The 14880-nt window shown below is 40.6% G+C and overlaps 3 protein-coding genes across 5 annotated transcripts; all 3 read left to right on the top strand.

Annotated features, from left to right (window-relative positions):
• The first annotated feature begins 246 nt into the window (after positions 1 to 246).
• On the top strand, positions 247 to 1550 carry BNAC09G37590D. The gene is made up of 3 exons (XM_013880931.3): positions 247 to 856; positions 960 to 1132; positions 1212 to 1550. The coding sequence occupies exons 1-3, from the start codon at positions 296 to 298 to the stop codon at positions 1351 to 1353; spliced, it is 876 nt and encodes a 291-aa protein (XP_013736385.2). The 5' UTR covers positions 247 to 295; the 3' UTR covers positions 1354 to 1550.
• Positions 1551 to 8142: 6592 nt separating this feature from the next.
• Positions 8143 to 12493, top strand: LOC106439485 (nuclear pore complex protein NUP1). Of its 2 annotated transcripts, none has more exons than XM_048767422.1 (8): positions 8143 to 8488; positions 8845 to 8903; positions 9470 to 9624; positions 9859 to 10063; positions 10370 to 10690; positions 10770 to 10853; positions 11070 to 11651; positions 11821 to 12493. In XM_048767422.1, the coding sequence occupies exons 1-8, from the start codon at positions 8218 to 8220 to the stop codon at positions 12304 to 12306; spliced, it is 2163 nt and encodes a 720-aa protein (XP_048623379.1). In that variant the 5' UTR covers positions 8143 to 8217; the 3' UTR covers positions 12307 to 12493. The 2 variants fall into 2 exon arrangements, with proteins under 2 accessions (XP_048623379.1, XP_013736387.1); XM_013880933.3 differs by having other exon boundaries at positions 8145 to 8488; positions 9461 to 9624.
• On the top strand, positions 12390 to 14748 carry LOC106439486. 2 transcript variants are annotated; one of them, XM_013880935.3, is made up of 9 exons: positions 12390 to 12625; positions 12720 to 12860; positions 12941 to 12996; positions 13129 to 13291; positions 13372 to 13460; positions 13534 to 13666; positions 13747 to 13839; positions 13936 to 14038; positions 14156 to 14748. In XM_013880935.3, the coding sequence occupies exons 2-9, from the start codon at positions 12759 to 12761 to the stop codon at positions 14518 to 14520; spliced, it is 1104 nt and encodes a 367-aa protein (XP_013736389.1). In that variant the 5' UTR covers positions 12390 to 12625; positions 12720 to 12758; the 3' UTR covers positions 14521 to 14748. The 2 variants fall into 2 exon arrangements, with proteins under 2 accessions (XP_013736389.1, XP_013736388.1); XM_013880934.3 differs by lacking the exon at positions 12390 to 12625 and having other exon boundaries at positions 12634 to 12860.
• Positions 14749 to 14880: the final 132 nt, after the last annotated feature.

The raw sequence follows: 14880 nt of genomic DNA, 5'->3' as shown, positions 1-14880 counted from the left end.
TATAGATGAAAAGTCAAAGAAAAAAAACTCTGTTGGTACACAACTTGGAGAAAGAAGCTTATACCAAACCAAATAATCTTGGAGAGAAAGAAAAAAAACCTATTTAATTAACAAAAATTAATCCAACTGTCGAACAGAAAAAAAATAATACTAATCAAACTTCACGTGATGAAAAAAAAAAATAATGGACGGCTGAGATTGTTTTCCCTTCACCTTCCTCTATTAAATAATCTCACGAGTGTATGTCTTCACTTCTCATTCACAAGAAAGCTCATATCCGATAAACCCTAAGAAGATGCTCTTACGAAGCGCGTCGACTCCACTTCTCAACTCGTTGGTCCATGCCTCGAGCCCAAGGGAATCTCCAATCGAAGCCGTTGAATCTGTTCATCAGATCCAACGGCCCAGATCGCTGACGCTCTCTTCCTCTTCATCTTGCTGTTACAGCCCGGTGTCCGTCCACTCCAGCGACGAATCCGCGAGGAGAATGAAACGGACGGCGTCGGAGAGCGATCTACGTCACCTGACGTCGACGATGAAGCCGGCGAGTAAGTTCCTCAGCGGCGGCGGTGCTCTGATGGAGGACGTGGAAGAAGGAATCGGGTTCGGGCTTATACGCACGTCTTCTTACGATGTATTGAGCTGGGGTTTGGAGGAGGAGGAGGAGGAGGAGGATGATACTGAGGTTAGCGGCGGTTGCGGCGGCGGCGGTGGGGTTATACGCGGCGGAGGAAAGGGTGATGGATCCGACGGTGAGGATGGAGATGATGGCACGGACGTTCACTATCGTAAGATGATTGAAGCTAATCCTGGAAACGGGATTTTTCTCAGCAATTACGCTATGTTCTTGAAAGAGGTGTACAATCTTTGGTTTCTTTTTGTAGATCTGAAAGTGAATTTATGAACTATCAAACTGAGTGTTTGTTGTTTTTTTTTTGTGTAATTTGATTTTGAAACAGGTTCGTAAAGATTACTTGAGAGCAGAGGAGTATTGCGGGAGAGCTATTCTGACGAATCCTAACGATGGGAATGTTCTGGCTATGTACGCTGAATTGGTGTGGACTATCCATAAGGATTCATCTCGTGCTGAGTCTTACTTTAATCGAGCTGTTGCAGCTGCTCCTGATGACTGGTGAGAACTCACCAAAGCTCTCTTCTTTTGGGAACTTTTTTTGTGTGGCTTTGTGCTTATGTGTAGTACTACTGTGCAGTTATGTACAAGCTTCTTATGCGAGATTCCTTTGGGATGCTGATGAGGAAGAAGAAGAGGAGAGACATGAAGAAGAACTTGAGCCTCAAACTTCTCGAATGAGCTTCTTCTCTGGTCCTTCCCCAATTACGGCCATGTCTTAAGTCTCGGCATCTCTATCCGCTTTATGTTTTATAGATTTAGATAAGCGTGTTACGTCTATGATCTATCTAACCCTTTTGTTTCAATGTGAATTCGTTATTGTTTGCTTCAGTTTTAGAATTGGTCTGAGTTGTAGTAGGTACCCACGTGAATAAAAATAAAGACTATCGAATAAAAGTTTTGCTTTTGATGGATGTAACTAAACTGGAGATTCTGTGGATCTATTTCTGAGATTTTCTTTAGACACGAACAAATTCAGAGTATCTGTTTTTATATGAATCGGACTGGTCTAAAACTGAGCCATACAGTAAAGACTATTACAAAGGAGAACAACCATGAAGATGATTGGTAGTTTAGTTTGTTATCCTTCTGATACCGGAATGATCATAATCCATAAGGATGTTCATGAGGTTTAACCACTGAGAATGGTTGTCAGGAGTGCAAATCAGCACTTTCCCTATTATCGAATCTGGAGTCGCTTGATTTAGCTGCCAATATACACTTTTGTGTATTAGAGCATTATTCAAATAATCAGACGAAAAGATTAAAGAGATTAAGAGATTTTAATGAGATGAGAGAGACTCAAAACTCCATTAATTATTAAAGATGAGGTTTACAACATATTTATGTGAGAGAGACAATACATTTCGAAATCAGAGAGATAAGAAAGAGATTCAGAGCATGTGTAGTCAAAGAGAGCTATCCAAAAGCATCCAATGGGAGTCTTCACATGCTTGATTCCTTTGGCATCTTTTACTAGATGCTGTTTACTTTACAGCCTGTCTCCAGTCTCTCTAGCTTGAGGAAACCTTATCCAGACTGCTCCTTCCTTATCCAAGATCTCTTTGGTCGTGGATAACTCTCCAAAGTGAAGCAAGATCACTTTCCAAGCTTTAACTGAGTTACCACAGTAAAACTAAAGTTACTGTGGTAAAACTCCAAAGTTACTGTATGCCTCAATCCTCTTTCTCTATCAATGTATCCTCTCTTTATTACTTCATCTCAACACTCCCCCTCAAGCTTGACCATGTGAAACAAGTCAAGTTTGGAAACCATGAAGACCTCCCTCATTAAAAACCTCACCAAAGAAAACCCATTGGGATAAAACTTTGATGAGGGATAAAGAGTGGAGACTCCATGGTTAAGGGGCTCAGCTCCTGGGAGTAAGATCAATGAGTCCAAGCCTGGATAGTATGAACTCCATTGTCTTCAATCTCGCTGCCTTGGTAAACACATCTGCAAGCTGATCTTCACTTCTTGTATAACATGGCAGAATCACTCCTAGGATAATCATCTGCCTCTCTTTATGACAATCCACCTCTATGTGCTTTGTTCTCTCATGAAACACTGAGTTGGAGGCAATGTGGATAGCTGCTTGATTGTCACAATGCATAGTCATAGGAGCACTCTGCTCAATCTCTAGATGCTTCAAGATCCCCTTGATCCACACCAACTCGTTTGTCAGCTTCAACATGGCTCTATACTCAGCTTCAGCACTTGAACAAGAGATAACCTTCTGCTTCTTACTCTTCCATGTAACCAAGTTACCTCCAATGAATGTACAATACCCAGTAGTTGATCTCCTGTCCACTCTATCTCCTGCCCAATCAGCATCACAATACCCAACCACTTCTGTACTGCCATTACAGCCCATCCAAACTCCTTGCCCAGCCGTCCCACTCAAATACCTCAGTATCCTATCAACCATTTTCCAGTGATGGACCTTTGGCGCCTGCATATGTTGACTCACTTGATTCACAGCAAAGCATATATCTGGCCTGGTAATAGTCAAGTAGATCAGCTTGCCAACCATCTTCCTATACAGCTGGTTCTCTTCAACCTCCCCCTCACGTAAGACCTTATACCCCTCTTCAAGAGGTGTCTTGGCTACCTTTCCTCCAAGTACATCAGTCTCCTTCAACATATCCATTGTATACTTCCTTTGACACATAAACAAACCCTCCTTGGATCTGCATATCTCAATCCCCAAGAAATACTTCATCTCTCCCAAGTCTTTGATATCAAACACAGACTTGAGGAACTCTTTAGTGGCTTTAATCCCAGTCTTATCACTCCCTGTGATAATCAAATCATCCACATATACCAGTATCACAATGATCCCTGATGGAGTAACCAAAGTGAAGAGTGTATGATCCAGTTCAGACTTCTTGAATCCTCTCCCATTGAGAGTTGTACTCAGCTTCCTGTACCAAGCTCTAGGAGACTGCTCCAGCCCATATATTGCCTTCTTCAATCTCAAAACATTTCCTGGTTTTACTAGATGCTCAAGACCAGGAGGAAGAAGCATGTATACCTCATCTTCTAGCTCACCTTGTAAGAAAGCATTCTTCACATCCATCTGCCACAAATCCCACTCCAAGTTTGTTGCAATGGACAACACAATCCGAACTGTGTGCAGCTTAGCTACTGGTGCAAAGGTATCAATGTAATCCTCTCCATAGGTTTGTGTAAATCCTCTTGCAACCAATCTGGTCTTCTTCCTATCAATCTGTTCATTTGCTAGATACTTGATTGTGAAGATCCATCTACTAGATACAGCCTTCTTTCCCTTAGGCAGCTCACTCTCATACCATGTATCATTCTTGATCATAGCACCTGCTTCAGCTCCCACTGATTCTTTTCATTCCTTGTCTAACATAGCTTCTTCATAAGTCCTTGGTACATAACTCTCATCCAGACTAATCATAAAGGCATAATGCTCCTCTGGAAACTCAGCGAATGAACACACGGCTTGAGAAGGATGCTCCACAGCCTGGGCATTGTAGTACACTCTCGTGTTTACCCAGCTGGAAGGATCCCTCTTTATCCTTGTGCTCCTCCTCAAAGCTTGAACCTGATCTTCTGTTTGCACACTAGCCGGCGGCTCCACTTGCTCTTCTTCTGAACTGGCCGGTCAAACTTGTTCTTCTCCACTAGACTGAACCTCATCTACTTCTCCACTAGACTGAACATTGTTCTCAACTTCTTGTGATGTATCTTGATCATGAAGGCCTGAATCCTCTTGGTTTTGCTCTTGCTCACCAAATTCAGTTCCATTCCCCCTCTCATGATCAAGAGGAGTTGTTCTTCCAGCTCCACCAGTCTGATTGGAAGGCTCTCTCCTTCCGGGTTCCTGATCCTGGGATATCCCTATCCCGAGCTTCTCCAACAACACTCTCAGTATTGTTGCCTTATCAGATGGAGCTTGAGACAAATCCTTCAGATTTTCCCACTCCTTTTCTTTATAATAGCCTTTAGTTTCAACAAACTTCACTTCTCTAGATACCATCACCCTCCTTGCTTCAGGATCATAGCACTTGTACCCCTTTTGAGTGATAGAGTAACCAATCAACATAGCCTTAGTACTCTTTGCCTCCAGCTTGTTTCTCTGCTCTCTTGGAACCATGACATAGCACACACACCCAAAGATACGTAGGTGATCAATGACAGGTTTGCTCTTGTTCAAAACTTCAAATGGAGACAGATTCTTCAATATCTTGGTTGGAACCCGGTTGATGAGATAGGAAGCAGTCTGTACAACATCACTCCAAAAACGTTTTGGGACATTTGCATGAAACATCATCGATCTAGCAACCTCCATCAAGTGCCTGTTCTTCCTCTCAGCTACACCATTCTGCTGTGGTGTATAAGGGCAGCTAGTCTGATGCACAATCCCATGCTTGGCTAGATGACTCTTGAAGGCATTGCTGATGTATTCACCTCCATTATCTGATCTCAGTACCTTCACAGTAGCATTGTATTGATTAGATACATATGCTTGGAAGTTCATAAATGCTTCTAGCACCTTATCTTTAGATGGAAGCAATGTAAGCCAAGTATACTTAGACTTCTCATCAATGAATGTCACAAAGTACTTCTGGCTATCTCTAGACAAACAAGGAGCCGTCCACACATCTGAATGAACTAGATCAAAGCAATGCTCATAAGTAGTTTCTGATGTTGGAAAAACAGTCCTACAATGCTTTCCTAATATGCATGATTCACACTCCAAGTGATTAAATGACATATTAGGAATTATCAATTCAATAGCACGAGCATGAGGATGTCCCAATCTAGCATGCCAAGTAATACTATCAATCTTCTCATAAGTACTACTCAAACACATATAATCAAAGGGTTTAGAGAACTTAGCCAATTGGAGCTGGTATAGATTATTCTTGTTGTCTCCTCTCCCAATGACCCTTCCAGTCTTCAAATCCTGGAACTCAACATCATCTGGCCTGAATACTACTTGACAGCCAAGATCAATTGTGGCTTTCCTCACAGATACCAGATTTGAAGCAAACTGTGGCATGTAGAAGGCATCTGAGTCTTTGTCAAATAGCTTGAGCTTTCCAACCCCCTCTATTGGAATCCTATCTCCATTAGCTATCATCACACCCCCAGTGGCTTTCTTTACATCACTCATTAAGCTTCTATCACTAATCATGTGATGACTTGCTCCAGAATCAACAATGATGGGTTGTTGGATGTGGATGCTTTGGCAGGAGCACCTTGTCTCCGGGTCGTAGCCAAAGCATACACATACTTGACAAACTCATCCCATTCCTCCTTTGTGACACGCTCATCTGCTCCTTTGGTCTCTAGCTTCCTCATGACCCCACTGCTCTCTACAGATTCTCCCATGTAAGCTGAGTAAGAACACTCTCCCATAAGAATCTGTTGTGCTTCTTCTCTGCCCATCTTCATAGTACCATAGCTACCTTGATAACCAGACAGTATGCTTCTCTTCCAACACCTTCCTCTTCTGATCTGAGCCTTAGAACGTCGTCTCAGCCTTCCCTTCTTCCTTTTAGCACCCTCCTTACTCCAAGTTATCTCTTTGTTCTCTTCCATCACTTGATGAAGCCTCTGAACAAGTACACACACTTCTTCCATGCTGGGTAGCTTATCTTCCTTGAGAATAAGCTTTACCAACCAGCCATAAGATGAATCCAAGCTTGCAAAGACGCTGAAGACAACATCTTGCTCTCGCCACTCTTCTAGCACTCTTGGATCACAACTTCTTGGTCTCAAGCTTTGTAACTCCGACCACACACATCTCAGCTTCTTCACATGCTGATTGAAACCTTCTTTCCCTTGTTTTAACTCACAGATCATCTTCCTGACTTCATACATCCTCCTTAGATTGATCTTGTTCTTATAAACATCTTCAATCTTCTCAAGAGATATACTTTCTTCAAGACTCGACTGATCTTCACACTTCAACCTTGCTGTCTGACCCCCATCAGCAGCTCTCTCCATTAAAGGTTCTCCCTTTACATGATTACTCCAAATCTCACAGCTTCCTAAGGCTGTCTTTACCCATCTTGGCCAAACCCACTTGTTTTCTTCTTGAATCTTCACTGCTCCACTAGATTCGTGCTTCATATCCATGTTTCCACCAGAGAATCTCAAATAAACCCAGCCACAAAAGAATAGACAACACACATACCCAGAAACCTCAACAACCCCAAGAACACTCAAGAACACTCAAGAATACTCTGATTTTGAGAAAAAGAAATCACACTCACCCCCTTTTTGCCAACCTGGCTCTGATACCATATACACTTTTGTGTATTAGAGCATGATTCAAATAATCAGAGATAATCAAATGAAAAGATTAAAGAGAATAAGAGATTTTAGTGAGAGAATAAGGAGAGAGACTCAAAACTCCATTAATTATTAAAGATGAGGTTTACAACATATTTATGTGAGAGAGACAATACATTTCGAAATCAGAGAGATAAGAAAGAGATTCAGAGCATGTGTAGTCAAAGAGAGCCATCCAAAAGCATCCAATGGGAGTCTTCACATGCTTGATCCCTTTGGCATCTTTTACTAGATGCTGTCTACTTTACAGCCTGTCTCCAGCCTCTCTAGCTTGAGGAAACCTTATCCAGACTGCTCCTTCCTTATCCAAGAGCTCCTTGGTCGTGGGTAACTCTCCAAAGTGAAGCAATATCACTTTCCAAGCTTTAACTGAGTTACCACAGTAAAACTAAAGTTACTGTGGTAAAACTCCAAAGTTACTGTATGCCTAAATCCTCTTTCTCTATCAATGTATCCTCTCTTTATTACCTCATCTCAACAGCCAAACCATCTATCATGTCAGAGTCCAACACATGGTCACAAGGTTCGGCAGAGGAGACATGTTTGAAGTTCATCAAGAGTTTGTGATACAACTTATTTTCTTAAAGCTCCTTAATATACACAAGTAGGGAAAAGTCATGGCTTGTTGTAGAGCCGGTCTTTGTTTGTGCTATGTCCTTTAGGCTAATAGAGAAAGCCAATCCCAAGGTTGGAGATGCTCTAATAGAGAAAGTCAATGTTATAGAATGGCGTGTCAGCCGAAACTGTGCCTCACTTAAATGGGAAGAGAATTAGGGATGGCAACAAAGGTCTATAGCCATGATCAAGCAGGGACTAAACCCTCTAGTTCTGTTTTATCACAGTTCACATCACTCCTAGATTCAAGTAGCTATTCTTAGTCGTTACAGTCGACATAGTCCACATATAATGTAATATTGTCACGTTTGGGCGTGGCCTGAATGTTATTAAAAATTGTAACAAGTACAACAGCAAAATAATCTTCTTGATAAACCGTAAATTAATAAACCTTAATTTATTTACTTGAATAGCTAAATCTAATAAATATTTTGTTGAAACAAATCTAATAAATATTTAAACCCTGATTTTATATATATATTTTTTATTCTCATGATCAAAGGACGAGAGCCCTTTGACTTGAAAAGTCACAATATAGTACTCCGACTATTTCGTTCCAAAATATAACAACAGAAAAAAAGATATTTTGTTTAAAAGAGTGGTAAAAAAAAAACTTAAACAAAGAAGGAGAGAGAGATATGGCCGGCAGTGGAGGAAAAGCGACCTTCTCCGCGGCGGCGGCGAGCGATGCGGCAAGAGGTACAGGCGGCAAACTGAAGAGACAAACCGCGAGGAGACATACGACGACGACGCCGTATTCTCGACCGCCTCAGAACCAAGTACAACGGAGTAGGCCGTGGATCTCGAGAATCGTCGATCCTGCTTATCGGGCTATCTCCAGCGGGGCTACGAAACTACTTCCTTACTTCTTCTCGAGTGCTCCGGAAAGTGAAGAACAACAACATCAAGGTTCGTATATAAGGCTTCTCTTCCTCGGGAGATTTCTGATTGATTATGTTAAACTTACTTGGTTTACGAGTATCTAGGGTTTTGTCGAATTTGTTTCGATTGCTAGAAAATTAGAATCCGTAATAATCACGAGGATTGATGGTTGGGTGAAGGCTTTGACTGTTTGCGTGTTAGTGTTAGTAACTAGCTCTTTGTGTGAAGTGTGTTAATGGATGTATTGCCTCTTTGCTTTAAAAGTGTCTTTGAAGTGAACAATCTAGAGAGATGAGTTATCACTGCCTCTACTTGTCTAATTTTAGTCTTTTGGTTTTTGTTCAAGAGAGTGGACTTAACATTCGGCATCTTTTCTCTACTAGATAAGCTGCAGGATGATTTACAGGAGAATGATCCCAGCAGTGTAACACCAAGTTTAAATGTAAGCGTCTTTCATCTCCTCTGTCTTTTTTTTTTTTAAAAAAAATTCTTTTTGGGGGAAAAACACAGTTCTTTGCTAAAGTTTCGTTTGTTTTCTGTATGTGTCCATGTTGATTTTATCTACTTGTGGAAATACCAGTTAAAATCTACAAGCCTTCTTTATCATGCTCAAGTTTTATTTAACTGGATTACCAAAAAGTAGTTTTATTTAACTGATTATTTTGCTATTTATGACTCATTGCGTTTGGTTGTCTTGTCAGAATTTGTTTTGTGATTTCATAATTTGTATACATGGATCTCGAAAATTGTTACCCATGTATTTGAGGATAAGAAATTGTTACTTTAGTAATTATAGAAGTATATAAGTTATCTTTCTATAGTCTAAGAAAGATGTAATCTTAAAGCTCCGTGTTCTTAGGTTTGAGCTTTCTCTCTTCATTCGCCATTCATACAATTCGTTTCTCCTGCTATCCGTACTCTCTTCATTTAATACCTGCTTTTATGATTTACAAAAGATACATTATTTTTCTCCTTTACATTATTTGAGAAACTTTGCAGGAACCGAAGTCCGAATCAATTGAAGAGGGAGGTACTAGTAGTACATCAAACATTAAGGAAAGCAATTTCAATATCAGTGCACAAGCAATAAGCAACAGAGCAAAAAAAGATGGTGATGCGATCTCGGAGCTTGAAAGGCTAATGCATGGAAAAACCTTTTCACTGTATGTTGTTTATTATTATGTCTGTACGTTAGTTGCATTTCAAATGATGCTCGATGGAAACTTGCTTCCTTTTGCTTATTATTTTGTTTATGCTTATAGTCATGTCTGGGTCATTACATTCATATTGAGCGGCTGCTTATCTTTCCTGCTCTTCCTGTTATCGTTCTTTGCAGTTCTGTTTGTACTTTGTTTGCAGAGGCGACTTTTACATTGATATATTTAATCTCTATACAGGGCGGAAACTGATCGTCTTATAGAGATAATAAATTCAAGGGCTATTGATCTACCTGATGTCGCGAGAGAAGATATAATGGAGATCCCTACGAGAGAGAGAGCCAAGAAAAGTGTGAGTTTTCTTGATCAGAAAGAAGAGCCCAGTGGTGACAAGGATGCTGGTATTGATCTTTGGGCTACACCAACCCCACTTGCCAAGTCGGTAGTAAGTTGGTTGCTATCCTGAATTTTTATTTGTATGTTTAATGAAACTAGCAATGTACATGGTTTGATCAGGCTTTTCTACTTTGCCGGAAAAAGGTTTAGTGTAGTTTGGCAGACGTTAGGAGAAATATGGATGTATTCTAGGAATTTAGTCTCTTAGTTCTGTGTGAGGTTGGATTATTTGTGAAATCATTTGATGGAAGAGCTATGTAATTTCACATATTTGCTTCATCAAGTAGTTGATGTTTCTTACTTCACTAGTCCTTATTTCTGTAACTATTTTAAAATACTGGCTTTTTTCTTATAGACTTTTGAAGGAGGCAAACGTGTAGGGGATGAAGCTGGTCTATCACCAGCAGAACTTGCTAAGGCATATATGGGAGGCCAGGCACCATCAAGTAGTTCCCAAGGTTTTGTAGCAAGAAATGAAAGTCTAGACCAGGGTATGCTTGTAGCAAATTCCTCAGGTGCATCACCATCAAGCAAGCCTTCTGCTGGTTGGCCTGGTGTCAAGTTAAATGAGCAATCTGGTTTTGCAACTCCTCAAAGTCAACGAGAAAACTTTGGGATCCGAAGTTTTCCAAGGACCCCATATCCTAGATCCATTCTTTCAGGTTCTAAGTCACAGGTGTGTTAGACTTTTTCGTAATACCTTTTTTCTGAAAGATTTTTTGGTATATTTGAACTGTTCCTTTTATTTTGCTCAGCTGATGCAATTGCAAGACAATAGTAGGAAGCGCCTGAACACCCTACAGTCTCCCTCCCAAAGTGTGCAGACAAGATATGGCCAGGTAAACTCTCCCAGTCGGCTATACAATTTTGCTTATCTGTAAAATTTATAACATTGTGTGCACTTACTGCTTGTTTTTGTTAACTTAAAGACAAATTTTAACGAAAATATGGTATTCTTTCCGGATGCTGCCATTTGAATCTTTCTTGGGTTCTTCTATCTGCTGAATTCTATTTCCTTTGTTGAAACCTAATAAGTTCTTTACTAATGTGCCCAGCTCAAACTTAACAAGGGAAGTGATGGTGGACTTTTTGGACCCAGTAGAAGATCTCGCCAGAGCGCCACCATGTCTCCTTATTCACGACCTTCCAGGGGTCGTTTTGAAAATTCCGCTAACAAGAAGATCTCTGAAGCAGGGGAATCAAGCAACCTATCTGTGTCCCAGACAACAACATTTGGTAAGCATATAGGGTTGGAAGCTGGTACACCGACTGTGCCTAGACATTCTAGTCAGATCGCTAAGACGATACTGGATCACCTTGAACGGACCCTACCCACGCCGAAAAACAAATCTGATGAGTTAAAGCTTGCCACTTCTTGGAGATTTCCAGAGTCTTCGAAAACTGTTGAACAAAGCAGCTCGAACATCAACAAAGTGAACAAGGATGGCCCAGCCAAGTTGAATGAAGACATCCCTAAATTTTTCTCTCACAATCCGCCGTCCTCTGTGCCTAAACTATCTGAAGTTCCTACCGGTGATATTCAAAATACAATGGCCAAGACCGCTTCAGCATCAAATGGAATATTGAGTGGAAGTAGTAGTGGTACCACACTCCAGTATGAGTTAGGGAAGCCTAAGGTATCTGTCTTCTTTTTCCCTTAGCATGCACTTACTATTTATGCTTTCTTCGTAGATTTCTTCTGAAACTGGATATACTTTCTAACAGTTCGTAATCTTTTGGTTACTTATATCTTTGTTTACGGTTTTGAGTTTTGAAACTGAATTGCATTTGTTTGCTTCTTCTCAGGACGCTACAAAAGCTGTTTCCTATTCTTTTGGAGGCGAGCCCGCAAATTTCCCCAAGCCACCATCCCACTCACTGGGAAATAACAAACGGTCACTTTCATCGATCTCAGTAGCCAAGCCTACTTACCAAAGATGGGCAGTTCCTTCGGGTTCAAACGCTAGCTTCACATTCCCGGTGTCATCTTCATCTGATGGAGCAGCAACACCAGAGCCCACAACTCCATCGATCATGCCATCCACAACAACCCCAAGTGGCGGTGTTGCCATTACAAGTCAGCATGAAGCAACAAAAGATGACGAGATTCCTCAGTTTGGTTTCGGGGGTAACAGAAGAGGAGATGATAAGTTGCCTCTGGTCTTCGCTTTCCCCTCTATGAGCGATGAAATGAACAATGAGAAGTTGGGAGATATCAAGTTCACATTTGGGTCTAACAAGGCAGAGAGAATATCTTTTGGCTCACCAGGAAGTGATGGTGTTTGCTGTTAAAACAAAGACGATGATGGTCTCTGTTTCTTTCTTTTCCTTTTCCAATATTTTTGTATCACAGATTTGTTACTTTGGGAGCATAACTTGTTCTTTAGAAACCTTTGGTTTTGTTTGACTTCTGAGTTGTATTCATTTGATTTCTTTTGTATCTGATTTAAGAAGCAAACATGATTTTTTCTTGACACTATTCATCGAATGTCATTAAGAGATTTAGACGTATGCCACGTCGGATCGTCACAACAATCTTGAAGAAACAAAAGCAAAGTTAAGCTTCTGTTTTGTCTTTTTTTTCTTTTCAAGACACGACTCGTGTGTGGTGGTGAGTGTTCCTCATCTCCTCCTTCATTTTTTTTTTTCTTTTGTTTCAAGGGATTTGTTCTCTCCTCATGTGCTCGATCCATGCTGTAATTCAGGTTTCGCAGCCACAATGGAGAAGGAAGAAGACGCGATTCATGTTTCATCTGAATCCCAACACAAAATTCGCCTTCTTTCCTCGCGCATTATCTTCCTCCGACAACAACGATGGTTCAGTTTCATCCTCCAGACAAAACAACGTATAACTATATTCACCACCTTCTCTTATCTCTTGTATACATTCTTAAACACATTGATGAATTGTCCTGGTTATGAACAGAGACAGATGGGTTATGATCCTTCAGAGGAACTGTTTGGTGTTGACTTCAAGCCCAGGTAACAACAACACATTCCTTAACTCTCTTTTTTTTGTATATCATGTAACTGTCCTCCTGCTTTTGTTCTTCAATTTGATATCTTTATTTTATTATAGTCAATCATTGTGGTTTTGGTGATGGTTTTGTTCAGGAATGTATCTGGTGATTCTCGTGAACCAAGGTCATGGTTTGGTCCCAACGGTCAGTACATTCGAGAGCTTCCGTGTCCCACTTGTAGAGGAAGAGGCTACACCTCATGCCCAGACTGTGGAATCGAGAGGGCGAGGTTGGATTGCCCTCAATGCAAAGGAAAGGTATTCACAACGGTTAATAGCTTCGCAACAGACTACTGACTTCAAACTTATGCCCTCGTTAATTGAAACTTTTTGTGTAGGGCATTATGACTTGTCTAAGATGTTTGGGAGACTGTGTAATATGGGAAGAATCAATCGATGAACGACCTTGGGAGAAAGCTAGATCCAGGTTGTGTTGTAATTCAAGAGCTGTTGAGATTGTGTTATTGTTTAAGACTAATAAATGTCATTTTTTCTCACAGTTCTCCATTTCGAGTGAAGGAGGATGATGAGGTTGATAATTTGGAGATAAAGTTCAGTCCAAGGGGAAAATCCAAGAGGATTTACCAGTCACCACCTCCTGAAGTTGGACAAAAGATTAGCCGGTCTCTTAAAGTTAGTTCCATTTATAAACTTTCATGATACATTATGCTTTCCATGAGGAATTGTTACTGACCAGAGATATGGTTTTATAGAGTCTCAATGCCAAGACTGGACTATTTAGTAATCGAATGAAGATTATACATGGTGATCCTGTGCTTCATGCTCAAAGGGTAGCTGCAATTAAGGTCTGTGATCAACTCTCATTTGTTTTTTTCTCTCTAAATGCATAGCAGCTATTGGTATTTTTTTCCTTGAACCTGCTTGGTAGTGTTGTGCTCTAGAAAGCTAAAGGGACACCAGCTGCTAGAAAGCATGCATCTGAAACCATGAAAACCTTTTTCAGTAACGCTGAAAACCGTGAAAAGAGGAGCTTATCCATGAAAGGTATAATCTCATTTTCTTGATATATATTAAGAGTTTAGCTCAAATTTTCTTCTGCAAGAGATTTTGTAGCCATGAATTGGTAATGAATTATTTTTCTGCTCTCATTGATTGGTTCAGGGGTTAAATTTTACTGCAAGAACTGCGGACAGGAAGGCCATAGACGCTTTTACTGTCCAGAGCTGGACACTAACGCAGACAGGAGATTTAGATGTCGAGTTTGTGGAGGGAAAGGCCATAACCGAAGAACTTGTCCCAAGTCGAAATCAATGGTCAGTAAGGGCATTTCCACAAGGAATCATCAGTGTGGAATATGTGGTGAGAGCGGTCACAACAGTAGAACATGCCGGAAGCTGGCCAGAGTGAAAACCACTGAGGGTGGTGTCGAAGATGGTGTTGGGAAGAGAGTGTATGCTTGTGGGTTCTGCAAGAAAATGGGACATAATGTAAGAACCTGTCCAAGTAAACGAGTTCCAGACTGGTGATTCTTGTTTAGAGTAAGAAGGTTCTTGATCAATGTTTTGAAAACCAGACTGGACCGGCTGGTTGAATCAGTCCGACTGTAACTCGCTTAACAAACCGAGTTTGGTTTTATCTGATACCCGGATTAGAGATAAACGGGTAAAACCAGTGACCCGGGTCAAACTAAAAATACGGTGTTCAAATTTTACTCGATTTAAAATTTGAATGCAATCAATGTTAGTCGTTTTTAATCGGTCTGTTTCCATTTCTGAATAGTTTACCTTATGATGAAACTCAATTTCTTTTACTGTTACCATGTCTTGATATTTACTACTTTAAACGTGCCATAACATTCATTTACTTTTAAGTTTACTGTATATTCT

Source organism: Brassica napus, chromosome C9 (genome assembly GCF_020379485.1).
Source record: "Brassica napus cultivar Da-Ae chromosome C9, Da-Ae, whole genome shotgun sequence".
Taxonomy (NCBI): domain Eukaryota; kingdom Viridiplantae; phylum Streptophyta; class Magnoliopsida; order Brassicales; family Brassicaceae; genus Brassica; species Brassica napus.
The sequence above is the reverse complement of the archived record's forward strand: the minus strand, read 5'-3'. Positions and strand labels throughout refer to the sequence as shown.